Source organism: Malaclemys terrapin, chromosome 20, assembly GCF_027887155.1.
Source record: "Malaclemys terrapin pileata isolate rMalTer1 chromosome 20, rMalTer1.hap1, whole genome shotgun sequence".
NCBI lineage: Eukaryota > Metazoa > Chordata > Testudines > Emydidae > Malaclemys > Malaclemys terrapin.
This window is the reverse complement of record NC_071524.1, coordinates 13,010,725-13,038,025: the sequence shown is the minus strand read 5'-3', so window position 1 is coordinate 13,038,025 and position 27,301 is coordinate 13,010,725. Positions and strand designations below refer to the sequence as shown.

Below are 27,301 nucleotides of genomic sequence, written 5' to 3'. Positions count from 1 at the left end.
CGCCTTTGTCTCCGTCCCCCTTTGTCTGCGTCTCCCCCCCACACACACACGCTCCCGCCCCTCGCCTTTGTGAGCCGCCGCCCGCCCTCCTCCGCAGCCCGCCCCCCTCTCCCGCAATCGCTCGCGGGCCGGCGCGGAGCGGAGCGGAGGGGGCACCGAGCTGCAGAGCCGCGGCTTCCCCACCCGGCCGGCCGGCGGCAGCAGCATGGGGCCGGGGAGATGAGAGCCGGGGGCCGCCGGGGGGCAGCGCCGCCGCAGCGCACCGCGAGCCCCATGAAGGGAACTGCGGGGCGATGGGGCAGGTCCTGGGGTTCGCCCACTGCAGTAGGTAGCGGGCGGGGCGGGGCGCGGGGATCGGGCCCGGGGGGGAGGATCGGGACTGGGCGGGGGGATCGAGCCCGGCCGGGCGTGGGGACCAGGGGCAGGGTGGGGGTTCGGCCCCCGGGGGGGAGGATCGGGACTGGGCGGGGGGATCGAGCCCGGCCGGGCGTGGGGACCAGGGGCAGGGTGCGGGATCGGGCCCGGGGGGGAGGATCGGGACTGGGCGGGGGGATCGAGCCCGGCCGGGCGTGGGGACCAGGGGCAGGGTGCGGGATCGGGCCCGGGGGGGAGGATCGGGACTGGGCGGGGGGATCGAGCCCGGCCGGGCGTGGGGACCAGGGGCAGGGTGGGGGTTCGGCCCCGGGGGGGGAGGATCGGGCCCGGGCGTGGCGGGATCGGGTCCGGTGCCCCCGTGCGCCCCAGCCCGGCCTGGAGCTCTAGCGGCTCCCGCTGCGGTGCTCGCGGGGTCCCCGGACGGAGCCGGGCCGCTGGGGAGCCGCCGCGGGGGAATCTCTCTCCGGCTCCGCTGCCGGCTGCCCTGCGCCCCGGGGCCTGGCCATGGCCCGGGCGCGGCGGCAGGCGGCTTCCCCGGGGCTGCAGGGCCCCTGGGCGGGGCGCGGCGCGGGCTCCGGGCCGGTTCAGCACCTGGGCTGGGCGGAGAGCGGCAGCCGAGGGCCCTGGGGCTGAGCTAAGCAGGGACCCCCGGGAGGTGCCAGGGGCGGGTGCCAGGCCCGTGCCGGAGCAGGTGCCCCCATGGGCTCCGCTCCCCGCCCGCCTGCAGGGACTGCGCTGCTGAGCGCTTTGCTCTGGGGAGCTGGGGGGCGGGGGGTTATTACGGTACCAACTATGAGCCCCAGCCATGGGGCAGGCCCCCATTGTGTCAGGTGCTGTACATTGCTATTAGGTGTATTATGGTAGGGCCTAGGACCTGCAGCCATGGGGCAGGCCCCACTGTGCCAGGCCCTGCACACACACAGCGCCGAACATCCCTCTCGGGACTTTACCACTGAGACTTTCTGAAGGGAAATTCACTTTCGGCAACATTGAACATTTCTCAGGAAAATGTCCGTTTTCCGGCAAATTTTCCATTTTCTGTCAGAAAATCGTTCCCAGCCCCCTGGCTCCTCGGCCCCTGGGAGGCTGCGGCTTCATGGTGCTTGGCTCCGGGCAGCTCCCTAGACGCACCCCAGGGAGCTGACTTCATTCCTGCTTCAGGACCATGCGGGAGGCGTTTGGTCCCAGTCATGGATTAAAAACAAAGTTCCAAAAACTCTTAAGTATTTGGTAAAACAGGAATTTCATTTCCCAGCCGTCATTCACGGGGACTCGATCAGGGAGCGTGATTGGGGCTAACCCCATTCCCGCAGTCGCACGAGCGGGCGCTGTGCTATAGGGCACAGGCAGGGCTGACCCATTCCCGCAGTCGCACGAGGGGGCGCTGTGCTATAGGGCACAGGCAGGGCTGATCCATTCCCGCAGTCGCACGAGGGGGCGCTGTGCTATAGGGCACAGGCAGGGCTGACCCATTCCCGCAGTCGCACGAGGGGGCGCTGTGCTATAGGGCACAGGCAGGGCTGACCCATTCCCGCAGTCGCACGAGGGGGCGCTGTGCTATAGGGCACAGGCAGGGCTGACCCATTCCCGCAGTCGCACGAGGGGGCGCTGTGCTATAGGGCACAGGCAGGGCTGACCCATTCCCGCAGTCGCACGAGGGGGCGCTGTGCTATAGGGCACAGGCAGGGCTGACCCATTCCCGCAGTCGCACGAGGGGGCGCTGTGCTATAGGGCACAGGCAGGGCTGACCCATTCCCGCAGTCGCACGAGGGGGCGCTGTGCTATAGGGCACAGGCAGGGCTGACCCATTCCCGCAGTCGCACGAGGGGGCGCTGTGCTATAGGGCACAGGCAGGGCTGACCCATTCCCGCAGTCGCACAAGGGGGCGCTGTGCTATAGGGCACAGGCAGAGCTGACCCATTCCCGCAGTCACACGAGGGGGCACTGTGCTCTGGGGCACACTTGCAGGCAGGGCTGACCCCAGGGCGCCAGCGTTATTGACTGTTCCCCAAGCGAGAGGCTGGTCAGAGCCCTGGGGTCGAGGCTCAGCCCTTTGGGGAGGAGCCTGGGGAACTGGAAGGTGAATGAGTCAGGGCCTTAACCTCAGTGATTCAAAGGACAACAATCTCCCACCAGCAGCACAGCGCCCCCTACCAAGCCCTGTCCCAACCGCACGGCGCCCCCTGCCGAGCCCTGCCCCGGCCGCACGGCACCCCCTGCCGAGCCCTGCCCCGGCCGCACGGCGCCCCCTACCAACCCCTGCAGCACAGTGCCCCTCCCTGCACCCCCAGCCCTTTCCTCACAGCAGCTGGGTTTTGCCTTGACCCCCACCGTCTTGACCAGACCTGCCAGGGAGCCAGACAGTTTGGGGCAGGAGGAGGCTTCTTCACCGGCCAGGGCCCTGGCATTGGCCCAGCTCCTGCATTAACCCCCTGTCCTCCACATGGCGGGGCTCTGAGCAGCTGTGGGGAGGGGGTGATGTCAGGCCCCGGAACAGCTGTGGTGGGAGGTGGCAGCACCTGCCCGCCCGCCCGTCTGTGGGGAGAGAGACCTGCCTCGGCCAGTGGGGCTCGCACAATGGTGCCCCCTGCTGGGCAGCCTGAAATAGGCCCCCTGGGTCTGGCTAGGGGCTGCCCCAAGGGTCAATGTCCCAGCAGAGGGGTTGCAGGGTGAGCCACCCGCAAGGACCCCAGCTCAAATCAACCCGTCTCTGAATCTCCCCAGCAAACTGCCCCTGCATGCAAAGGGTCTGCTAGAGACAGACAAGCCTGCGTGTATTGGGGGGCAGTTAGAGCAAGGGGGTGGTGATGGGTGGAAGGGGTCTGGAGGAGGGAGAGGAGCAGAGTGGGGGACAGCGGGGGGGAGGAAGGATGCAGCTCGGGCGCTGGAGAGATCCCCTGGGTCTTTGCACACAGGTACTTACATCCAGCAGCAGAAGGGGGCATCCTCCCCTTGGGTTAGTGAGGACGCTGGTCAGCAGGGCCGGGAACAGGAGAGTGTTTGTTGCAATGGATGTTCTAGTCGGCACCTGCCCACAGTCTGGGCGTCGGGTGAGGCTGGGGGTTAGATTGCGCTGCTTGGAATCACGGCTCAGGGTTTGGTCTGGTAAGCCGGCCTCGGAGCGGCAATGCAATGTTGTTTTGCTCGCTCCACCACTTCCGCTGCAACTCTGCCATCCAGCAGGAGATTAATACCAGAGATTAATGGCAGCTCAGCGCTGCACAGTGGGGGTTTTCTGTCTCCCTGAATGGGAATACCAAAAGGGACACTGGGCATCATCTCTCACCAGCTAACTTGGCTGAAACTGCCCGGATCCCTTCCCAGCTGCTATAGAAGTACGTGATGGTGGTTTGGTACAAGTTCTCCAGCTCTGCATTCTCTTTGGCCTAGAGGAAATCAGGAACCATGGGTTTCCTGCGCTCCGCCCGGCGCTCCGCCCGGGGGAGCAGGACCACGGGTTTGCCACGCTCTGCCTGGCGCTCTGGCCGTGAGGGCTGGGCCGGGGGCTTACCCCGCTCCACCCGGCGCTCCGACCCTGGGGAGTGGTACCACGGGTTTGCCTCACTCTGCCTGGCGCTCTGGCCTTGAGGGCTGGGACTGGGGCTTACCCCACTCCGCCCGGCGCTCCGACCCTGGGGAGCAGGACCACGGGTTTGCCGCACTCCAGCCGTGAGAGCGGGGCTGGGGGCTTGCCCTGCTCTGCCAGGTGCTCCGGCCGGGGGAGCAGGACCACAGGTTTGCTGTGCTCCGCCCAGTGCGCCGGCCGTGAGGGCTGGGCCGGGGGCTTGCCCCGCTCTGCCAGGCGCTCCGACCCTGGGGAGCGATACCACGGGTTTGCTGCGCTCCGCCAAGTGCTCCGGCCGGGGGAGCAGGACCACGGGTTTGCTGTGCTCTACCCGGCGCTCCGGCCGTGAGAGCGGGGCCGGGGGCTTACCCCGCTCCGCCAGGCGCTCCGCCCCTGGGGAGCGATACCACGGGTTTGCCGCGCTCCGCCCGGCGCTCCGGGCGGACACACTCCCTCATGGTGGGTCTTGGGGTTTTCAAGAAGAATCCATGTTCTCTGCTTCCTGAGTGATCTCACCAGTCTCTCGTTCCCACTCCACCGCTTCCGCTGCAACTCTGCCATCCCGAGCGCCTGCAATCCAGCAGCAGATTGTGGAGTATGCCTGAAAGCCATCATCATATGTATGACTTTTAGCCGTCCTCGGAGCAGCAATGCAACGGGCCCAGATAATCTTCATCCAAGAATATTAAAGGAACTGGCACATGGAATTGCAAGTCCATTAGCAAGAATTTTTAATGAATCTGTAAACTCAGGGGTTGTACCGTATGACTGGAGAATTGCTAACATAGTTCCTGTCTTTAAGAAAGGGGGAAAAGTGATCCAGGCAACTACAGGCCTGTTAGTTTGACATCTGTAATATGCAAGGTCTTGGAAAAAATTTTGAAGGAAAAAGTAGTCAAGGACATTGAGGTCAATGGTAATTGGGACAAAATACAAGATGGTTTTAAAAAAGGTAGATCGTGCCAAACCAACCTGATCTCCTTCTTTGAGAAGGTAACAGATTTTTTAGACAAAGGAAATGCAGTGGATCTAATTTACCTCGATTTCAGTAAGGCATTTGATACAGTTCCACACGGGGAATTATTAGGTAAATTGGAAAAGATGGGGATCAATATGAAAATTGAAAGGTGGATAAGGAACTGGTTAAAGGGGAGACTACAATGGGTCATACTGAAAGGTGAACTGTCAGGCTGGAAGGAGGTTACTAGTGGAGTTCCTCAGGAATCAGTTTTGGGACCAATCTTATTTAATCTTTTTATTACTGACCTTGGCACAAAAAGTGGGAATGTGCTAATAAAGTTTGCGGATGACACAAAGCTGGAAGGTATTGCCAATATAGAGAGGGACAGGGATATCATACAGGAAGATCTGGATGACCTTGTAAACTGGAGTAATAGTAATAGGATGAAATTTAATAGTGAACAGTGCAAGGTCATGCATTTAGGGATTAATAACAAGAACTATTGTTATAAGCTGGGGAGGCATCAGTTGGAAGTAACAGAGGAGGAGAAGGACCTCGGAGTATTGGTTGATCACAGGATGACTATGAGCCGCCAATGTGATATGGCCGTGAAAAAAGCTAATGCGGTCTTGGGATGCATCAGGCGAGATATTTCCAGTAGAGATAAGGAGGTGTTAGTACCGTTATACAAGGCACTGGTGAGACCTCATCTGGAATATTGTGTGCAGTTCTAGTCTCCCATGTTTAATTAGGATGAATTCAAACTGGAACAGGTACAGAGAAGGGCTACTAGGATGATCCGAGGAATGGAAAACCTGTCTTATGAAAAGAGACTCAAAGAGCTTGGCTTGTTTAGCCTAACCAAAAGAAGGCTGAGGGGGGATATGATTGCTCTCTATAAATATATCTCAGGGATAAATACCAGGGAGGGAGAGGAATTATTTAAGCTCAATACCAATGTGGACACAAGAACAAATGGATATAAACTGGCCATCAGGAAGTTTAGAATTGAAATTAGATGAAGGTTTCTAACCATCAGAGGAGTGAAGTCCTGGAACAGCCTTCCAAGGGGAGCAGTAGGGGCAAAAGACATATCTGGCTTCAAGACTAAGCTTGATAAGTTTATGGAGGGGATGGGATGATGGGATAGCCTAATTTGGGCAATTAATTGATCTTTGACTATTAGCGGTAGATATGCCCAATGGTCTGTGATGGGATGTTAGATGGGGTGGGATCAGAGTCACTACAGAGAATTCTTTCCTGGGTGCTGGCTGGTGAGTCTTGCCCACATGCTCAGGGTTTAGCTGATCGCCATATTTGGGGCCGGGAAGGAATTTTCCTCCAGGGCAGGTTGGCAGAAGCCCTGGGGCGTTTTCGCCTTCCTCTGCAGCGTGGGGCACGGGTCACTTGCTGGAAGATTCTCTGCACCTTGAGGTCTTTAAACCATGATTTGAGGACTTCAATGGCTCAGACACAGGTTTGATACAGGAGTGGGTGGGTGAGATTCTGTGGCCTGCGTTGTGCAAGAGGACAGACGAGATGATCATAATGGTCCCTTCTGACTTTAAGTCTATGAGTCTATGAAAATGGCTGAGCCCCCAGGACTGCTCAGTGCCCTGCAGGGAGCGGGGTGAGGTGCTCATTAGGGGGCGCTCTCCCCTGGCAGTCAGTGCTGGCCCTGATATGCCAGTGTAGTACTGGGGGGGGCTGTGCTGCAGGGAGTGGGGTGGAGGGCTGGGGGGCTCAGGGGTGTGTGGACTCATTGCTGGTCCGGGGCTCAGGAGTGGACTGACCCCAATGTCTCCCTCTATCTCTTGCAGAAGAATCTCCTTCTACTGTCTCCACCACACCCGACTCCACAGATGGTGAGTCTCTGCCCCCCACACCCTGTCCCCAGAGCTCCCAGCACAGGGGGCGGAGCCCCTCACAGTCCCATCCCTGATGGGGTTTGGATCCCCCACGGCCTGGAGGCTGGGGGTGGGGGGACAGATCCCCTCCCAGCCTGGTCCCCCATGAGGGTTGGGGGGTTGGATCCCCCATGGCCCGGTCCCCATTGGGAGGTTGATGGTGTGTGGGGGGCAGATCCCCTCACAGCCCGGTCCCCAGTGGGGTTTGGAAGGTTGGATCTGCCATGGCCTGGTCCCCATGAGGGGGTTGAGGGGGAACAGATCCCCTCACAGCCTGGTCCCTGGTGGGGTTTGGAGGGTTGGATCCTCCATGGCTTGGTCCCCATGAGGGGGATGAGGGGGGACAGATCCCCTCACAGCCCGATCCCTGGTGGGGTTTGGGGGGTTGAATCTCCCACAGTATGGTCCCCATTGGGGGGCTGAGGGGGTGTCACGGTCTCACAGATCATGCCCACTCTTGGCCCCATATGGTCCCTGGGGGGAACCCCCTTCAGTGCAACAGCCCTTCTTGGGGGTCCACTCTCTCCCGGGGGTTAAGTCCCTCCACCTCCTGGAACCGCACCTCTCTGAGTCTTAGCATGCCTGCCTCTCACCATGGGCCCCCTCAGGGAGTCCACTCGCCCTGGACCCCCAGGGCCTCCACTCCAGAGGGAATAATGCAACCCTGATCTCTAGCCCGGAGTGACTCTCAGCCAGCGTAAAACAGGAGGGGTTATTGAGCATCTGAACACAGCACAGGAAACTCTCAGGGCCTCAGGCCTGGCCTCCCTCAGCACAGCACATCCCAGTCTCTCCTGCATCCAGGTGGGCTCTGCCTGCTCCCCCTCTCCAGTCCCAGGCCATTCCCCCACCCCCTGCTTTCCAGCTGGGCATCTGATATCACCTTCCCCAAGCCCCACCTCGCTGGGTTATCCATTCTCCAGGCCATTGGCTGGGGTCCCAAGTTCCCTCTCTGGTCCTCTGTAACAACAAACTCCTTCTCCCATCACCTTGTTAAACCAGTAACACCCAGGGACACTGCACCCCACCATCTCTGCATGCAAACCATAGAAAAAAACAAGAACCCCCCCACCCCACACTTCATCACATCTCTTCCCCCCTTCAAGTCTGAACGGAGCGGGGTCACTTAGCCAGTGACCTGGGGAAGTTCAGGGCCCCCACCCCCTGATAAGGCATCGGCTATAACACTGGCACTCCCCCTCACACGGACCACTTCCATGTCATACCCCTGGAGGAGCAGGGCCCATCTCAGGAGCTTGGCATTAGCCCCTTTCATTTGGTGCAGGCACGTCAGGGGCGAATGGTCGGTGTACACCGTGAAGCATAAGAACATAAGAACATAAGAACGGCCGTACCGGGTCAGACCAAAGATGCATCTAGCCCAGTATCCTGTCTACCGACAGTGGCCAATGCCAGGTGCCCCAGAGGGAGTGAACCTAACAGACAATGATCAAGTGATCTCCTGCCATCCATCTCCACCCTCTGACAAACAGAGGCTAGGGACACCATTCCTTACCCATCCTGGCTAATAGTCATTAATGGACTTAACCGCCATGAATTTATCCAGTTCTCTTTTAAACGCTGTTATAGTCCTAGCCTTCACACCCTCCTCAGGTAAGGAGTTCCACAAGTTGACTGTGCGCTGCGTGAAGAAGAACTTCCTTGCATTTGTTTTAAACCTGCTGCCCATTAATTTCATTTGGTGGCCCCTAGTTCTTATATTATGGGAATAAGTAAATCACTTTTCCTTATCCACTTTCTCCACATCACTCATGATTTTATAGACCTCTATCATATCTCCCCTTAGTCTCCTCTTTTCCAAGCTGAAGAGTCCTAGCCTCTTTAATCTCTCCTCATATGGGACCCGTTCCAAACCCCTAATCATTTTAGTTGCCCTTCTCTGAACCTTTTCTAGTGCCAGTATATCTTTTTTGAGATGAGGAGACCACATCTGTACGGAGTATTCGAGATCAGGGCGTACCATCGATTTACATAAGGGCAATAATATATTCTCAGTCTTATTCTCTATCGCCTTTTTAATGATTCCTAACATCCTGTTTGCTTTTTTGACCACCTCTGCACACTGCTTGGACACCTTCAGAGAACTATCCACGATGACTCCAAGATCTTTTTCCTGACTTGTTGTAGCTTAACTAGCCCCCATCATATTGTATGTATAGTTGGGGTTATTTTTTCCAATGTGCATTACTTTACATTTATCCACATTAAATTTCATTTGCCATTTTGTTGCCCAATCACTTAGTTTGGTGAGATCTTTTTGAAGTTCTTCACAGTCTGCTTTGGTCTTAACTATCTTGAGCAGTTTAGTATCATCTGCAAACTTTGCCACCTCACTGTTTACCCCTTTCTCCAGATCATTTATGCGCCACCCAAATAGATACGGCTGCAGCTTTTTAAGGGCCCACACCACGGCCAGGCATTCCTTCTCTATGGCCGCATAGTGCTGCTCGAGGCAGCAGCTTCTTGCTCAGGTACACACAGCCAGCACCAACTTCTCCCTGTCCCAGTATGGCTTCATCATGTTGACACGGTACACCCGGTGGCTGTGTACCCGGTGGGACAATTCCACTACATAGTTCACCTCGTTTACCTGTCTGATGACCTTGAAGGGGCCGTTCCAGGCAGCTTGTTCTTCCTCACGGGGATGAGGAGCATCACCTGGTCCCCGGTAGCATAGGAGCCGGCATGTGCTGAGTGGTCGTACCAGACCTTCTGCTTCCTCTGTGCCCTGGCCAGGTTTCCCCTGGCCAAGCCCATGAGCTCTGGGAGCTTTTCCTGGAAGGTCAGTACATATTCCACCACTGATTCTCCATCGGGAGAGGCCTTCCCTTCCCATTCGTCCCTCATCAAGTCCAGGGGTCCCCTCGCTCTCCTCCCACACAGCAACTCGAATGGGGAAAACCCTGTGGATTCCTGGGGCACTTCCCTGTATGCGAACAGCACGTGTGTAAATACTTGTCCCAATCCTGTGGGTGCTGGTCCATAAATGTTTTCAGCATCGTCTTTAGGGTCCCATTGATCATCTCTACCAGCTCGTTGGACTGAGGGTGATACGCTGAGGCCCAGGTGTGCCGGACCACGGACTTCTCCCACAAACACTGGAGCAGGGTTGACATGAAGATGGACCCCTGGTCTGTAAGGACCTCCTTCGGGAACCCCACTCTGCTGAAAATGGTCAGCAGCGCGTCTGCCACAGTGTCTGCCTCGATAGAGGACAAGGCCACCGCCTCAGGGTAGCGTGTAGCGAAATCTACCACCACCAGAATGTACTTCTTCCCTGACCAGGTTGCCCTGCTGAGGGACCCCACAATGTCCATAGCCACCTTCTGGAAAGGCTCCTCTATGATGGGCAAAGGTCTCAGAGCTGCTTTACATTTATCCCAGGCCTTCCCCACCCTCTGGCAGGAGTCACAGGACCTGTAGTACTGTTGGACAGCGTCAAAGACCCCGGGCCAGTAGAAGTTCTGCAGCAGCCTCTGCCTGGTGCGCCGGATGCCCTGATGCCCTGAAAGGGGGATATTGTGGGCCAAGTAGAACAGTCTGTGGTGGTACCTCTGGGGGACCACCAACTGCCTCCTGGCCTTCCAAGGTTCAGTTTGCCCCGAACCAGCCCATTCCCTGTACAGGAATCCCCTCTCCCACAGGACTCTCTCCCGGCAATCCTCCGCCTGGGATCCTGCACCGCTGTGGCCAGCAAGGGCCCTCAGCTTCTCCAAGGAGATCCTCCTGCAGCTCCATCAGGAATTCAGCTGCTGGGTTTGAGGGTCCATCTGTGATTGGCGGTTCCTCAGTTTCCCCACCTTGGGACGGAGGCTCCAGCGCAGCCCTGTCAAGCCCTATCCTCAGTTGCTTTGGTCCCTCCTTTCAGGGAAGTCCCGCGTCCATCACTGGCTCCGGCGCCGGCTCTGGGGAAGGACCAAAGCACTCTGAGTGCCATCCGGCCAGTTCTCCAAGTCATTACCCATTAACACCTTGGTAGGCAGGTGATCGTGCATCCCAACCTCTTTGGGTCCCTCAGCCCCCCATTTCAGGTACACTACAGGCACCTTGATGGGGGGCCCGAACACTCCCCTCAGCGTCATGTATGCGTTGGGCACTAGCTGGTCTGGGTCCACCACCTCGGGCCACGCCAGTGTCACCTCTGCGCTCATGTCCCAGAACCCCTGGACTGGCAGTGCCCCCTCTCAGCGGGCTTCCACCCAGCTGACACCCCGCAGGTTCTGCTTGGCTGCCATTTCTTTCATCTTCAGGCATTGTGCCACCTTGTGTCCTTTTGGCCACAGTAATTACATTTCAGGTCCCTCAAGTCCCACGAGGGGGGTCGGCCCGCCCTGGCATTCACGGGCACCCCTGAGTTGTGCTTCCTGGAGTCCCCCTTTTGAGAGGTGTCTGAGTGACTTCTCTTCTGAGCCCCCAATGCGGGTCGCCCTCCTGCCCCTGATCTGCTTTCTACAAACTCATCCCACTGCGCAGATCTTTGGGCTTTCGGTCCACTAACCACATCTTAAGGTCTGGAGGGCAGATGTCAGACAGCTGCTCCAACCCCACCAGGTTATACACGTCGTCTGCGGTAGTGGCCCCTGTGCCCTTACCCCACTTGTGGAGATATTCCCCCAGCAGGTTGGCGCCTCCTTGTAAGTGACACCTGAGGTTTTGCGTACACCCTGGAATCGTTTCCTGTACGCCTCGGGGGTCAGTTCAAACTTCAGCAGCAAAGCCTGTTTGAACAGGTCATAGTCCCTTGTCTCAATACCATCCATTTGGCTGAACGCCTCTATGGCTTTGGGACCCTGCAGGGGGGTCAGACAGCGAAGCCTGTCTGCGGGGTCAATCTGGTTCAGATCACAAGCCTTCTCAAAGGCTGCGAGGTAGGCATCAATATCCCCCCACTCCTGGAACTGGGGCAGCAGTTTAGTGTCTAGATTCCCCGCAGAACTGGTGTCTTGGGGCCCTTCCCCACTTACCCTCTGGCAGGCCCTCTTGGCCCACTGCTACTCCAACTCCGACTCGTGCTTCCGCTGTTCTGCACGGTCCGCCAGCCTCCGCTCCTCCAGCTCCAGTCTCCACAGCTCCTCCAGGGAGAAACCTGCCTGGGGCCCCCAGTGCTGACTGGAGAGTCGGGTCTGATAGACTCCCGGCTGCTACACGGACTGCCCCCACGGCTACTCCCCGGCTTTCCGGGCACCCGGGAGCCCCCCAGGGATCTGGAACCTGTTCCGCAGACCAGTCATTCTCTACAAGCTGAGCCATCAGCCGCTCCTCAGTGAGCCGCCCCACGCTCAGCCCCCTCTCCCTGCACAGACGTGCCAGGTCCCTCTTACAGAGCTGGTTCTAGGCCATTTCCATGCTAGTTCCCTCGTTTTATCGCTGGCAGCCACTCACTGCAAAGTGCCTGCACTCCCAGCCAACCGTCTACAGGGTGCATCTGCCAACCATCCTCTGCTACCACGTTGTCACGCACTCAGAGGCCGTGCCCACTCCTGGCCCCGTACGGTCCCAGAGGGAATAATGCCATCCTGTTCTCTAGCCCGGAGCGACTCTCAGCCAGCGTAAAACAGGAGGGTTTACTAAGCGTCTGAACACAGCGCAGGAAACTCTCAGGGCCCTCAGGCCTGGCCTCCCTCAGCACAGTACATCTAAGTCTCCCCTGCATCCAGGTGGGCTCTGCCTGTTCTCTCTCCAGTCCCGAGCCCCCTTGCTTCCCAGCTGGGCATCTGCTATCACCTTCCCCAAGCCCCACCTCTGTCCATTGTCTTCTCTCCAGGTAAACAGGGTCGCCTGAGCCTTCTCTCCTCTCAGCTGTCTTCTGTCCCCCTCTGGCTGGCACCAGCTGGTCAGGTCACTGGGGTCCTCTCTCCGCAGCCCATTGTCCTCCCACGGGCCAGAACCGGCTGTGACTCCTGAGCTGGGTCTGCCAGTCACCAGTCGCTGGGGTATCCATTCTCCAGGCCATTGGCTGGGATCCCAAGTTCCATTGCTGGTACTCTGTAACAACAAACTCCCTCTCCCATCACCTTGTTAAACCAGTAACACCCAGGGAAACTGAGTCCCACCCCCTCTGCATGCAAACCATTGAAAAAAACAAGAACCCCCCCCCCACTGCATCACAAGGGGACAGAGTCCCTCACAGCCCGGTTGCTGGTGGGGTTTGGGGGCTTGGATCCCCCACAGTCTGGTCCCCAACAGGGGTTTGAGGGGGGGGCAGATCCCCTCACACTCTGGTCCCCATCAGGGGGCTGAGGGGGGGCAGATCCCCTCACAGCCTGGTCCCTGGTGAGGTTTGGGGGGTTGGATCCCCCACAGTCCAGTCCCTCGCTGGGGTCTGAGGTTCGTTTTCCCTCCTTGCCCGGCCTCTCTGCCCCAGTAACCCCCACGCCTCCTCGGCAGGCGGTAATGATGAGTCGGATTTCCCGGAGCTGCAGACAGCGCGGGAGTTCTCCGAGGACGAGGAGGAGGAGGAGACGTCCCTGGACTGGGGGACCCCGAGGGAGCTGACCTTCTCCTACATCACCTTCGCGGGTGGGCCTGACGCCATCCCTCCCAGCGAGCCCGGCCCCCGGGGGCGGCGGGACTCCCTGGCCCGCCGGATGAGGGGCCCCCTGCCCCGCCCCGAGACCTGCGAGACCTTGGTGCCCACGCTGGGCGACAGCCTGGAGAACATCCCCAGCCTGTGCCAATCGCCGGAGGGCGAGCAGGGGCTGCCGGCCGGGCAGTGCCAGGGGCTGGAACCCTTCTTGGCCTGGGATGCCCCGCTGAGCTACGCGGATGAGCCCTGCTCCCTGGGGTGGGAGGAGCCACAAGTCGTGCCAGGCGGAGGTGGGAACTGTGCCCCCCCTTTTGGGGCAGCAGAGCAGCCGGGAGCCCTCACCGCACACTCAGGTGGGAACCATGAGAGAGGGGCTCTGTTGGGGGAAGGGAAGGGAGGTGGCTGGGGGGAGGGAGGGAGGGGCTCTGTTGGGGGGAAGGGAAGGGAGGTGGCTGGGGGAGGGAGGGAGGGGCTCTGTTGGGGGGAAGGGAAGGGAAGGGAAGGGAGGTGGTTGGGGGGATGGATGGAGGGGCTCTGTTGGGGGGGAAGGGAAGGGAGGTGGCTGGGGGGGATGGATGGAGGGGCTCTGTTGGGGGGAAGGGAAGGGAGGTGGTTGGGGGGGATGGAGGAGGGGCTCTGTTGGGGGGCCAGGGCAGGCTGTGTTGCTGGAGGGGGACTGCAGCTGGGCTCGTGGGGTTTCGGGCTGTCGATGACCCCGGTGATGACCCCTCCACTCCCCTGTCTGTGGCAGAGGCTGCTCCGGAAATGGTGCCAGGGGACCACCCGCGACCCAAGGCCCTAATGCCGTGTCCTGCAGGGGGCACCCCTGGGCTCACTTACGCCGAGGGCAGCCAGCCCCCACCACAGACCTCCGCCGCCCCCAGCCCAAGGGAGGAGGAGCTGGAGCCACAGGAGGAGGGGGAGCAGGCAGATACGGAACCAATCACAGAACAGCAGCTGGATGGGCTGGACCAATCCGGGAACACTCTGGGAGTATACATTATAGGTGAGCAGCCAATGAAGACAGAGAAGCTGGGAGCAAGGTGGGGGGCAAGGGACAGGTGAATAACAGGGCTGGGCACTGCCCTGGGGAAGCTCACAGCACTGGAGTCCCAGGCAGGGCACTGCTCTGGGTAAGCTCGCTGCACTGGTGTTCTGGGTGGGGCACTGCCCTGGGGAAGCTGTCCGTGCCCAGAGTCCCCAGCTGGGTGCTGGCAGGGCTGCCTCAGCCCCCCTGCCCCAAGAGCTGCTCCCAGCTTCTGGGCTGGTGCCCGAGCAGGATCCCAGGGCAGGCGAGTCAGCGGGTAAACATAGCCCCAGTGCTGACAGCAGCACGTCCCGGAGCAGTGGAGGAGGGACTGTGGTTGGGACATGCTCCCAGAGAATGACGCAGCTGGAACTGGGACGCTCCAGCCTCCTGCGGGGCCAGGCTGGGGTGAGGCTCAGGGGCTGGTTTTACAGGGATCTCTCACCCAGTGCTATAATGCCGCCACCTCTGGGGTGGGGCACGAGGGCTAGTTATACAGGGATCCCTCGCCCAGTGCTGTGATGCAGCCACCTCTGGGGTGGTGTGCAGGGGGTGCTACATAGCCGTGCAGCACTGAAGAACGGGGTGTATCCGAGTGACCCCGCAGGGGAAGGGGGGTTCTAGTTAGCAGAATCCATCACAGCTGGAGTCAGCCCAGCATTCTGGGGTTCACACTGACCCCTGAATGAGCCACCACTGGTCTGTAATAACCACCAGGGCTGTGGGCTTCTCTCTAGCCTGGCAGCACAGCGCCCCCTAGAGCCACACTGGGGTCAGCCCTGACTGCCAGGGCAGAGCACGGTCCCGAAGTCCCCTGTCCCACTCCCTGCAGCACAGCGCCTCCTAGTGCCACACTGGGGCATTGGGGTCAGCACTGACTTGGGGGGGAGCACCCTTAGTGAGCCCCCACCCCCACACTGCAGCTCCCTGGCTTTGCCTGGAGGGATCCGACAACCTGGGGGGGGGGGGAGGAAGTTGAGCAAGTCTCCCATTCCTCCTTCCCACCTGCCCCACTGGCCCGTCCTGATGCCCCATGACCCTGGTGGTAGAGGCTGGGGATTGTCCGTTGGCAGGGTCCCTGAGCCCTGCCAATCCATAGGTGGCATTGGGGGTCGGGGCTGAGACACACACAGCTGCAGGCTGCCTGTGGGGTCAAACTAGGGACTCCATACTACAGGGAACAAGGTCTCACTGTCGGGGCTGGGGGGCTGGGAGCCAGGCCTCCTGGGTCCTATCCTCAAACGTGCCCCAAATTGCTGTTCACCTTGAGCGAGTCCCTTCCCCACTCAGTGCCTCAGTTTCCCCTCTGTGCAATGGGGAGAGCAACCCTGACTTGCTCCGTTACTCTGGTCAGGGAGAACGAGTGGGGAGCGGTGCTGGGATGTAGGGTGCAGGGCTCAGCTCCCCATTTCGGGGGGTGTATGTGTGTGTGTGTCAAGTTCAGTACCAAAAATTCAGGTGGCTAGAGTCAGTGGCCACTTCTGAAAAGGTTGACCAGGGTCACAGTGTCTGGGCCAAAGCTGGGAATGGAACCCAGGAGTCCTGGCTCCCAGCCCCCCTGCTCTGACCACTGCACCCCACTCCCCTCCCAGAGGTAGGGGCAGAACCCAGAAGTCCTGGCTCCCAGTCCTGTGTTGTAGGCATTGAATCGTCCTGCCCCCCTGGCTATTACCTGCCCCCCACCGCTGCCTGTCGGCACCGTCCCTCCCATCCCTGGTGCGGCCGAGCCCCCCTGCAGGACAGGAAGGGGGATGGGTGATGGGAGACAGCAGCTGGCATTCGTTGGCTATAAATAGCCCCCGGGCTCCCCCCTTGCGCAGCCCTGCAGCCCCCAGCCCCCACCCAGAGACGGTGCGCCAAGGCGACGGGACCCTCGCACCGCGCTGCAGGCAAAGGGCTCGCGATGGGCAGTGCAGGTTAGAGACGCCCCATCGGGGGGAGGGGGGGACACCACAGGGCTGAGGATGGTTGGGGGCATTGGGGGGCTGAGCTCAGACAGGGATTGGGGCTGGGTCATTCTTGGGGGCCGGGGAGTGGCTGAGGGGACATTGCGGGCAGGGCTGGGCTGTGAGAGCAGGGCGGACGGAGGCTCAGGGGGGGCTGGGATCAGAGCTGGGGGTCGTAGTGATTGCTGGGGGGGGGGGGCAATCCTCAGGGCTGTGACCGCCCCCCCCCAGTCCGTGCCTGTGAGCGACGTGCCCCCAGCCTGGCACTTGGGCCTGTCAGTTACCAGGTGGGGGAGGGGGAGCGGCACCATCCCGACAGCTGCAGGACGGCAGCTAAACTTAGCCGCGAGCCGCCCACAAAGGGGTGACCCCCCCCAACCCCCTGGGAAGCAAGGCTCCCCCCACTACCATTTAAAGGGGCAGGGCTGGGGGTGGCACTTAGCCGGATGGGGGATAGGGGTGGGGAACAGGGTGTCCCTAGCTCCTGGGCATCTCGTGTTACAGAGTGTGGCCTCTGCCGGGGGAGGAGGGGGAGGAACAGGGGCACTGGGAACATGCATGGAGTGGGCAGTCATGGGGGACAGTATGTGGCGTGCCCAGAGGGGTGGAAGCTGGCACGTGCAGCCTTTCAGGGAGTGAGGCGTTACCACAGCACAAGCAGGGCCAGCGGCTGGGGCGCTCTCATGTCTTGGACATTGCGTGGGGCGCGGTTGAGCGAGAGGAGGCACTGGGGGGGTCTGGGCCCTGGCTGTGCAGGGGCGCTGAGATGGCCCTTCTGGGGCGTTGGCACGGTGGAGTGCTGAGATGCGGGCACGGCAGGGGTACTGGCACTGCAGGGGGTGCGGAGATGTGGGCACTGCAGGGGGCACTGGCTTTGTTGGAGTGGGGGTGGGGGAGTCTCCCGTATCTGGCCCCAGTGGGTCCTGGTTTCAGAGCTGCTGTGGGATGCCTGGCCCAGTGCTAGAGGGCTTTCCTTTCACCCTCTCCTCTGGTTCTTGTCATGCAGACAGCAAGCGGCAAAAGACCAGAAGTCCGAAGCGCAGACAATGCGATGTTTATTGGGGTTAGTTTCCAAGAAAGCATATTCCGAAGCCCTTCACACCAGTCGGGGTTATCTCTATATGCAGATAGAGCCTTTACCCCGCCTCCCCCTTCCTGGCTCCGACGCCGCAGAGCGTTTACCCCGCGTCCCCCTTCCCGGCTCCGACGCCGCAGAGCGTTTACCCCGCGTCCCCCTTCCCGGCTCCGACGCCGCAGAGCGTTTACCCCGCGTCCCCCTTCCCGGCTCCGACGCCGCAGAGCGTTTACCCCGCGTCCCCCTTCCCGGCTCCAAGGCCGCAGAGCATTTACCCCGCCTCCCCCTTCCCGGCTCCGACGCCGCAGAGCGTTTACCCCGCCTCCCCCTTCCCGGCTCCGACGCCGCAGAGCGTTTACCCCGCCTCCCCCTTCCCGGCTCCGACGCCGCAGAGTGTTTACCCCGCGTCCCCCTTCCCGGCTCCGACGCCGCAGAGCGTTTACCCCGCCTCCCCCTTCCCGGCTCCAAGGCCGCAGAGCCTTTACCCCGCGTCCTCCTTCCCGGCTCCGACGCCGCAGAGCGTTTACCCCGCGTCCCCCTTCCCGGCTCCAAGGCCGCAGAGCCTTTACCCTGCGTCCCCCTTCCCGGCTCCAAGGCCGCAGAGCGTTTACCCCGCGTCCCCCTTCCCGGCTCCGACGCCGCAGAGCGTTTATCTCGCGTCCCCCTTCCCGGCTCCGACGCCACAGAGCGTTTACCCCGTGTCCCCCTTCCCGGCTCCGACGCCGCAGAGCGTTTACCCCGCGTCCCCCTTCCCGGCTCCGAGGCCGCAGAGCATTTACCCTGCCTCCCCCTTCCCAGCTTCGACGCTGCAGAGCATTTCCCCGCGTCCCCCTTCCCGGCTCCGACGCCGCAGAGCGTTTACCCCACGTTCCCTTCCCGGCTCCGACGCCGCAGAGCGTTTACCCCGTCTCCCCCTTCCCGGCTCCGACGCCGCAGAGTGTTTACCCCACATCCCCCATCCCGGCTCCGACGCCGCAGAGCCTGGCCTGTGTCCCTGTTCCCGTCCCTCCCATTTAGCAAACATGATTCCAATTTCCCTTCCACTTCCCGTTTGACCCGTTCATATAATAATATTCTCAGCTATACCTTAACCCAGGGGTAGGCAACCTATGGCACGCACGCAGAAGGCGGCACGCCAGCTGATTTTCAGTGATTCACACTGCCCGGGTCCTGGCCACCGGTCCAGGGGGCTCTGCATTTTAATTTAATTTTAAATGAAGCTTCTTAAACATTTTAAAAACCTTATTTACTTTACATACAACAATAGTTTAGTTCTATATTATAGACATATAGAAAGAGACCTTCTAAGAACGTTAACATGTATTACTGGCACGCAAAACCTTAAATTAGAGTGAATGAATGAAGACTTGCACACCACTTCTGAAAGGTTGCGGATGCCTGCCTTAACCAATCATTTTACTGAAATGTAACTGACCAATCCTAACATATTGTAACACAATTCTCTAACCAATGATATCCCACTACCCTAATTAACTTACCCCCTAGCAAAATTAATTACACAGCAGACAGAAACAATTAGAGAACCAGACAGATTAACAATAGAAAAGTAGAGGCCATAAAGATAAAACAATACAGAAATGAGGGTTTCACAACCACTGATACCTGATTTCTTGCCAGACGGGATGCTTTCAAACTAAGTTTTCTTAACCATCTTAAGATCTGTTTCTTTATCTGGTGGTGATGGGCACTATCCGGACAGGATCCGGTTTGGGATGTGAGGATGTGACCCTAAGTTTATGGCTTCCCCTGCTGGTTATCCAAAGGCCTTAGCCTACGAACAAGGCCTCAGACTATCCTAGTGAGAGACGGCCCGTACACAGGCGGACTGTGATTTTGATTCTTTGTTTTATCTCTCGATAACTAACTAAGTGATAAAAATACACCTGAGTTCTATATTCTAAGGGAGTCTCCCGTATCTGGCCCTGGTGGGTCCTGGTTTCAGAGCTGGTGTGGGATGACTGGCCCAGTCTCAGACCCCCTGTGGGACGGGAGCCCAGAGCAGACGGCGCCTTCACTCCCCCTGCCCCCTTATTCCTTTTCCCCAAGCGTATCCTATAGCCCGGCCTGTGGGGAGGCCTGGAACGACCCGTGAGGGCTGGCATGGCCCCAGGGGGCCCACAGGCCCTCGGGATCTGGGCTAAGCAGCAGCTGTCAGGGTCTGTCACCCCCTCCCCTCCGGTCTGTGCCCGCAGCCCTCCCTCAGAGTGCCTGCCCCAGGGCTGTGCCCACCATGGGCCCCATAGCAGAGCCCAGGCCCCTGTGGAGGCCTCGACCCATCCCCAGATCCCTATGGCTGTGCCCAGTGGAGCTCCAAAGGCCCCAGGCCTGCTGCAGAGCCCGGACCCAGGGACACCCCCCCAGGCACCGCCACCGACCCAGACACAGCCTTCCCGACTCGGCCCTGCTGCTGCAGCTCGGGCGCCCGCTCGGGGGGGGATGGTCTCGGGGTCCCATCCTCCCCCAGCACCCGCTGCCGGCGCTGTGCCCCACAGACCAGGTGTGGCTGAGGGTCTCTCCTGGCCCGGTGCTGCTGGGGAGAACCCCAGCAACCGTCCAGGCCTGAGTCTGGCTGGCCGGGCCCTGCTGGCAGCTCGCGCCCTGGCCAGGCACTGCAATATCCAGGGGGCGGGGGGCTGATGGGGGCACAGGCTGGAGGGTCTATGCCTGGGAGCTGGGCACTCACTGCATTGGGCTCATCATTGTTCTGACCCAGCAGGAGCTGGGGAGGGGGGTCAAGCCCGGGAGAGGGGGCACTGAGCCGGGTGCCCCCAGGTCAGGGAGGGGTTCCCTGAGGGGGCAGGTGAGGGGAGGAGGTCCTGAGGGACTGAGCCGGACGTCCCCAGGTGGGTAGGGGATTCCCTGAGAGGCCAGACGGAGGGAGGGGATCCTGAGGGATGGAGCCAGAGTCCCCAGGGGGAGGGGGTTCTTGACGGGTCTGGCGGGGAGAGGGGGTCCTCAGGGATGGAGCCGGGGGTCCTGAGGGGCCAGGCGGGAGGATGGATCCTGAGGGATGGGGACAGGGTCCTCAGGGGAAGCTCCTGGCCGTGGACACGTCTGGCTCCAGGCCCCCCCGGTCACGCCCCGCTAACGCTCTCCCCCGCAGTGGCGGACCTGGTGTACTGGCGGGACACCCGCACCTCGGCGCTCGTCTTCACCGGCATCATGGTGACTCTGCTGAGTCTGCTGCACTTCAGCATCGTCAGCGTGGGCTCCTACGGCGCCCTGGCCGTGCTGGGCATCACCATCACGCTGCGGCTGGGCCGCAAGGGGCTGCAGGCCCTGCGCCGCTCCGACGGCGCCAACCCCTTCCAGTGAGTGTGAGCTCAGGGCCCTGCAAGGGAGTGCGACCCCCCCGGGGCCCTGCCAGGGAGTGCAACCCCCCTCCGGGGCCTCGCCAGGAAATGTGACCCCCCCAGATCCTCTGCCAGGGAGTGCGACCCCCCCCAGGGGCCTCGCCAGGGAGTGTGACCCCCCCAGATCCTCTGCCAGGGAGTGCGACCCCCTCCGGGGCCTCGCCAGGAAGTGTGACCCCCCCGACCCTATGCCAGGGAGTGAGACCTCCCAGGGGTCCCCGCCAAGGAGTGTGACCCCCCCCCGACCCTCTGCCAGGGAGTGTGATCCAACCACACACCCTCCCCCCTTTCAGGGAGTACCCCCATCCTGACATCCCCCTGGTCCCCCAGCACACCACTGGCCAACCCGCCGATCCTCTCTCCTTCAAGTGAATGATTCCCCACCCCCCAACCCCCCGTCCTCCCAGCCAGGATTAACCCTCAGAGCCTCCCCTCTGTAGTGGGTCTAACCCCCCCCCGACTCCCACTTCAATGAGTACCCCCAACACCTCCTCCCCAGGAGTACCCCCTCCCCCTTGCAGTGAATTCCTCCCTCAGCAGCCACCCGACTCCGCCAGAAGGGGGCACTGTGGGGACCAGGGCAGGGCGCTGGCTGCATGGGGAGCTCACAGCTATGCCAGTCCCAGGCTCTCCCTGCAGGGGGCGCTGTGGGGAGCGGGGTGGGAGCAGCTCCCGGCTATGCCAGTCCCAGTCTCTCCCTGCAGGGGGCGCTGTGGGGAGCGGGGTGGGAGCAGCTCTCGGCTATGCCAGTCCCAGCCTCTCCTTGCAGGGGGTGCTGTGGGGAGCTCCCAGCTACACCATCCTTGGCCTCTCCCAGGGGGTGTTGTGGGGTGTGGGGTGGGTGATGGGCTGGGGTCCCCCCCCACTTGCTAACCCCCCCCCCCATGTGCTCAGGGCTCAGCTGGACGCTGACTTGCCGCTGTCCCAGGAGCAGCTGGAGCGCCTCGCCACGCGGCTCAGCCGGGACATCCTGGCGGCCGCCCACACCCTGCGCCGCCTCTTCCTGGTGGAGGATCTGGTGGACTCGATCAAGGTGGGTGCTGCCCCTCCCTCCCCCCAAAGGGTCACCCCAGCTCCCTGTCCCTGCTGGTGTAGGGGCCTTGGGCCCCCTGTGAGCATCCTGGAGTGGGGGCGGGAGAAGTGTTGATCTCTGTTTACCCTCCCCCCATGGGGACAGGGGCACAGCAGGGGAGGGTTCTCACCCCCCGTTATATGCTTCCCTTGGCTGTTAGGGAGTCATGGGGGGGCGGGGGTGGTACCTACCCCTGGGTCTGGCAGGAGGGAGCAGGAACTGGGGGGATAGTCAGCAATGTGGGGACTCCTTTCTATGAGGGTGGGGGGCAGTGATTAGCAGGGGGTTCTGGGGAGCGGGTGAAGGGCCCCCCAGGCCTGCTGGAGTGGGATGCCCACTCTGCAGAGTTTGGGGGTGCAGGGGGAGCCAGAGCCTGAGGCTGGGGTCATGGCCCAGCAATGCCCAGGCCATGTGGCCAGTAGGGAGGTGGCCAGGTGATGGCCACGCCAGGTGGGTGGGGCCGGTGGGAAGGCAGCCAGGTGATGTCCATGCCAGGTGGGTGGGGCCGGTGGGGAGGCGGCCAGGTGATGGCCACGCCAGGTGGGTGGGGCCGGTGGGGAGGCGGCCAGGTGATGTCCATGCCAGGTGGGTGGGGCCGGTGGGGAGGCGGCCAGGCCACGTGGCTGGGGCTGATGCAGGGCGGGCGCCAGGCCAGGGCACTGGGAAGATGCAGGCACCGCCCGAGCCCCAGGGGGCCACACACTCACAGCTGGCCCTGAAGCACCAGAACTGGACCCCACAGCTTCGCCCGCAGGGATCAGGCCTCCAGCTGCCCTCCCCACGCCCCTGCCTGAGCCGGAAGGTGCTGGGGGTGCTCCCGCTCCGGCACTCAGGCTCAGCGCAGAGCCAGCTGAGGCCGGTCGTTCCCCACTCCCCCCCGGGCTCTGACCCTGCTGGTCCCCGATCCCAGCGCTGGCCTGTCCGCGCACAGCCCTCCCCTGCCCCTGCTGTCGGGCAGAGACCCTCATGCGCCGGCAGCACCTGGCACCTGGGACTCTGAGAGTTGGATTTCGGGTTGCCAACTTTCTAATCTCACAAAAATCGAACACCCTTGCCCCGCCCCCTGCCTCAAGGCCTCACCCTTTCTCTGAGGCCACACCCCCTGCCCACTCCACCCCACCCCCCTTCTCTCACTCTCACTTTCACTGGGCTGGGGCAGGGGGCTAGGGGTGCAGGCTTTGAGGTGGGGCCAGGAAGGAGGGGTTTGGGGTGCATAGTAGGGGGCTCCGGGCTGGGGCTGGGAGTTGGGGTTGGGAGGGGGTGAGGGCTCTCGGCTGGGGGTGCGGGCTCTGGGGTGGGGCTGGGGATGAGGGGTTTGGGGGGGGTGTTTCTGGGGGTGGGGCCGAGGGATTTGGAGTGCGGCTTCTAGGCAGGGGGGCCAGGAGACTCTCTGCGCTGCTCTCGCCTGCAGGTACCACCTCCCCCCAGCTCCCATTGTCCACGGTTCTCAGCCAATGGGAGCTGCAGAGCTGGTGCTTGGGGCGGGGGCAGTGCACGGAGCCCCGTGATACCCCCGCCTAGGAGCCAAACCTCCTGGCCGCTTCTGGGGCACAGCGCGGTGCCAGGATAGGTAGGGGCTAGCCTGCCTTAGCCCTGCAGCACCGCCACCCAGACTTTTAATGGCCCGGTTGGCAGTGCTGACCAGAGGCGCCAGGGTCCCTTTTCGACCCGGTGTTCCGGATGAAAACCGGACACCTGGCAACCTTAGCTGGATTCCTGTTCCTAGCATCCCTGGCAGGGAGCGGGCACGGGGAGCCGGGGGGGGCTGCCAGCTTGAAGGATGCGCCGAGGACAGAGTGGGTCGCAGCAGGACGCCGGCCCCATGGCTGGTCTCTGTGGGTCTCAGAGCCATGGCCACGAATCCACAAGGCTGGCAGGGGACTGCTCCCACTCCGTGGCCCTGCCATGCACCTGCCAGCTTCCCTGGAGGCTGGGAGCAGGGACCCGCGTGAGTCTCTGCTGAGTAGAACCAGCCGGGCTCCCTCCCCCCATGTGGGGCTGCCGCCCCTTGGGGGGCTGGGGCCGGCTGCAGCCCCTGGGCGGGCGGGGGGAAGGGAGGCCCGCCTCGCTCTCACCGCGCTCTCTCCTGCTTGCAGTTTGCCTTCCTGTTCTACATCCTCACCTACGTGGGAGCCGTGTTCAACGGGCTGACGCTGCTCATCCTGGGTAAGGCTGGGCGGGGGTGACGGAGGGTCGGGGGGGGGGGGGTGCGGGGCTGGACCAGCGTGTAGGCAGCAGGGGGGTAGCGCTGGCTGTGGGGGCCTCCCCCAGCAGGGGGCGCTGGGAGCGGTGGGGTGTGTGTGTGTCTGACCTGCCCCTTTCTGCCCCCAGGTGTGATAAGTGCATTTACTTTCCCCCTGCTCTACCGGCAGCACCAGGTGAGTGGCCGGGGGTGGCTCAGGGCCACGTGTGCCATTGGGATGGGCTAGCGGGGCCAGCGCACCCGAGCTCACGGGCTGCTGCTGGTGGCTCTGCACCCCCAGGAGCCGTCTGGCTCTGCACCCGCCCCAGGGCAGGAGAGAGAGAAAGATGGCGCCCCCTAGAGGGGAACGGCCCCATGTCCCATTCCCTGCCCCCCTGAGCTAGGGAGTCCCCCGCCCTGGGGCTGGCTGGGATCCAGCGCCCCCTAGAGGGGAAAGGCCCCATGTCCCATTCCCTGCCCCCCTGAGCTAGGGAGTCCCCCGCCCTGGGGTTGGCTGGGATCCAGCGCCCCCTAGAGGGGAAAGGCCCCATGTCCCGCTCCCCACTCCCTGAGCCAGCCAGTCCCCACCCTGGGGCCGGATGGGAGATGGCGCCCCCTAGAGGGGAAAGGCCCCGTGTCCCATTCATGGAATCATAGAAGATGAGGGTTGGAAGAGGCCCCAGGAGGTTCTAGTCCAACCCCTGCTCGAAGCAGGACCAACCCCACATTCCCTGGAGCTCTCACTTTTGTTCAGGGATCCCCGGAGGCGTCGGGGGGGGGACCCCAGGCAGCGATTTCTGGCTCTCCGGGGGCCCTGTACCTGCGCGATGGTCTCCGGTGGGGGCGGTTGCCCAGACACACACACACCCCCATTTACCTCTCACTTCATCTGTTCCAGGCACAGATCGACCAGTACGTGGGGCTGGTGAGGAACCAGCTGAGTAACCTCAGAGCCAAGTAAGGGCCCCCCGCACCCCTCGTGTCTGCATGGGGGGAGGGGACGAGCTCCCGGCTCTTCCAGGAGCCACACGGGCCATAGCTCATCGTCTCCCAGGCAGCCATAGTGACCCCACAATGCAGCCCAGAGATGACACGCCCTGCAGTGTGGCACCCCCTGCCAAGCCCCCCGCCCCCCTCCTGTCAGCGCAGTGCCCCCCGAACCTCCTGTCCCCTGCCCGTCAGCACGGCACCCCCTGCCGAGCCCCCCACCCAGCCCCCTGCCTGCCTCCCGTCAGCGTGGCGCCCCCCCACCGATCCCCCCTCCCGTCAGCATGGCGCCCCCCGCCGAGCCCCCTGCCCCCCTCCTGTTGGCGTGGCGCCCCCCCGATCTCCCCCTCCCGTTGGCACGGCGCCCCCTGCTGAGCCTCCCGCCCCCCTCCTGTCGGTGTGGCGCCCCCGGAAGCCTCCTGCCCCCCGCCCGTCGGCGTGGCGCCCCCCGCCGAGCCCCCAGTCCCCGTAGTGTGGCACCCCCTGCCGAGCTCCCCGCCCCACGGCTGCAGCACAGCGCCCCCTGCCGAGCTCCCCGCCCCACGGCTGCAGCACAGCGCCCTTACCACCGTTCTGGGGTATTGGGGTCAGCCCTGGAGGCCAGGGGCGAGTTCCTGCAGCATGGTGTCCCCACAGTATTTCCCTGCGGGGGTGCTGGGTTGAAGGCCCTCCAGTGACTCCTTTGCCCGTCCAGCCCTGCCCAGCCCAGGCGTCCTGCGGGGTGTGAGCATGCTCCCCTCTAGGGCTGGCCCTGGGGGTTGAGTGCCGGGGGTCAGATCTGGGGAGATAGGGCTGGAGCATGGGTAGCCCGCCCTGTGCCCGCCCTGCCACGCGTGGGTGCCAAGGAGAAGGGGGAGGGGCTCCAGCCCGGACCGGGGGGATTAAACCACCGTGGTGATGTTTCTCTTTCTCCCCTTTAGGATTCAGGCTAAGCTCCCAAGTGCCAAAGCGAAGCCAGAATGAGCGACTGCCCCGGCCCGACTCACAGCAACGATGCCCCTGCCCCCCCACCCCGCTGCCACCCTCACCCCAGAACCACCCCCACCCCCGCTGGTGACACCCCCCGTCCCAGGGAAAGGGGCCGCGGCCCCTCTCCTGGTCAGGAACCCGCCTACACTTCAGCCCCTGCGCTGCCCCCCCGGCCCTGCGTGTTGTGGGGCTGGGACAGGAGGCAGCTCCCTGGCCATTCAGGGCTACGGGGGTGTGGGGGTGACTGAGAGGGGCCCCCGCGATTCGGCCACCACCCTGGGCTGTAGCACAACAAGAGGCCCCTGCATGCCACCCTCCGCTGTGGGCCGAGCCGCGTGGCCTGCTGGGCCCTGCCTGCTTCCTGCCTCCAAGCCGCAGCCCCAGCGTGAACCCGGCAGGGCCTGGCCCTGTGGGGTGGGGGTGGGGAAGGGGCAGGCCCCGGCTCCTCAGGGCTGGAGGGGTCTGATTTCCCGGGGGGCTCGGACCCAAGTGTATTCAGGGTCTGTGATTGGTTGGGAGCCCAAGGGCTGGCAGCCTGTTGTGTCCGAGCCCCTCCCGCCCCACCCCCCCACTGTTTTTAGTCCGGTGGTCCCTTCTTGGACTTGGCCTGGGGCCACCCCCTGGCGCTGTGGGGCAGGCGCCGCCCTGGTGCCCGCAAAGCTCCACTCAGATTTACACTTTAATAAAAACGCTGGTGGAAAAAACCGCCGGGCAGGGTCCTTCACTGCGGCCACGGCTGGGTGCAGGGGGCGGGAAAGACCCAGACACCAGCAGGGGGAGCTCCTGAGGCTGGGAGAATAGGTGGACGGGGTCACAGAAGGGGCCAATGCTTGGCTCCTCTCCCCCCCCCATGCCCCGTAATCGCTGCCCACCCTGCCCCGGAGCAGGCGTGGCAGGGCAGGGGGGCGCCGTTGCAGGAGCAAGATGGGGGAGCTGCGTGGAGCCCATCCCCCACTGTCTGGGCAGTGGCTGGCCCTGCGGTGCCCCCCTAGATGTGATCCCTTTACCCAGCACAGAGCTGGGTACCCCTGGCACCAGCAGCAGGAAATGAGAAACTGCCCCCCTGGCCAGGGCATGGGACCAGCAGGGCAGAGCGAGGGGAGCGGGGATCCGGCAGGAGGGGGGTGAGCGCCAGCAGGGCAGAGCGAGGGGAGCGGGGAACCGGCAGGATGGGGGGTGGGGGCCAGCAGGGCAGAGCGAGGGGAGCGGGGATCCGGTGGGAGGGGAGGTGGGGGCCAGCAGGGCACAGTGAGGGGAGCGGGGAACCGGCAGGAGGGGGGGTTGGGGCCAGCAGGGCAGAGCGAGGGGAGCGGG

The 27,301-nt window shown here is 62.5% G+C and overlaps 1 protein-coding gene across 4 annotated transcripts; it reads left to right on the top strand.

The window, feature by feature from the left end:
• Window positions 1-101: 101 nt before the first annotated feature.
• On the top strand, window positions 102-26,681 carry RTN2 (reticulon 2). Of its 4 annotated transcripts, none has more exons than XM_054010287.1 (10): window positions 102-324; window positions 6,722-6,766; window positions 13,217-13,708; window positions 14,107-14,361; window positions 20,528-20,735; window positions 21,672-21,810; window positions 23,946-24,015; window positions 24,181-24,227; window positions 24,930-24,988; window positions 25,939-26,681. In XM_054010287.1, the coding sequence occupies exons 1-10, from the start codon at window positions 294-296 to the stop codon at window positions 25,979-25,981; spliced, it is 1,389 nt and encodes a 462-aa protein (XP_053866262.1). In that variant the 5' UTR covers window positions 102-293; the 3' UTR covers window positions 25,982-26,681. The 4 variants fall into 4 exon arrangements, with proteins under 4 accessions (XP_053866262.1, XP_053866264.1, XP_053866263.1 ...); XM_054010288.1 differs by having other exon boundaries at window positions 309-324; window positions 13,194-13,708; XM_054010289.1 differs by lacking the exons at window positions 13,217-13,708; window positions 14,107-14,361 and having other exon boundaries at window positions 123-324.
• Window positions 26,682-27,301: the final 620 nt, after the last annotated feature.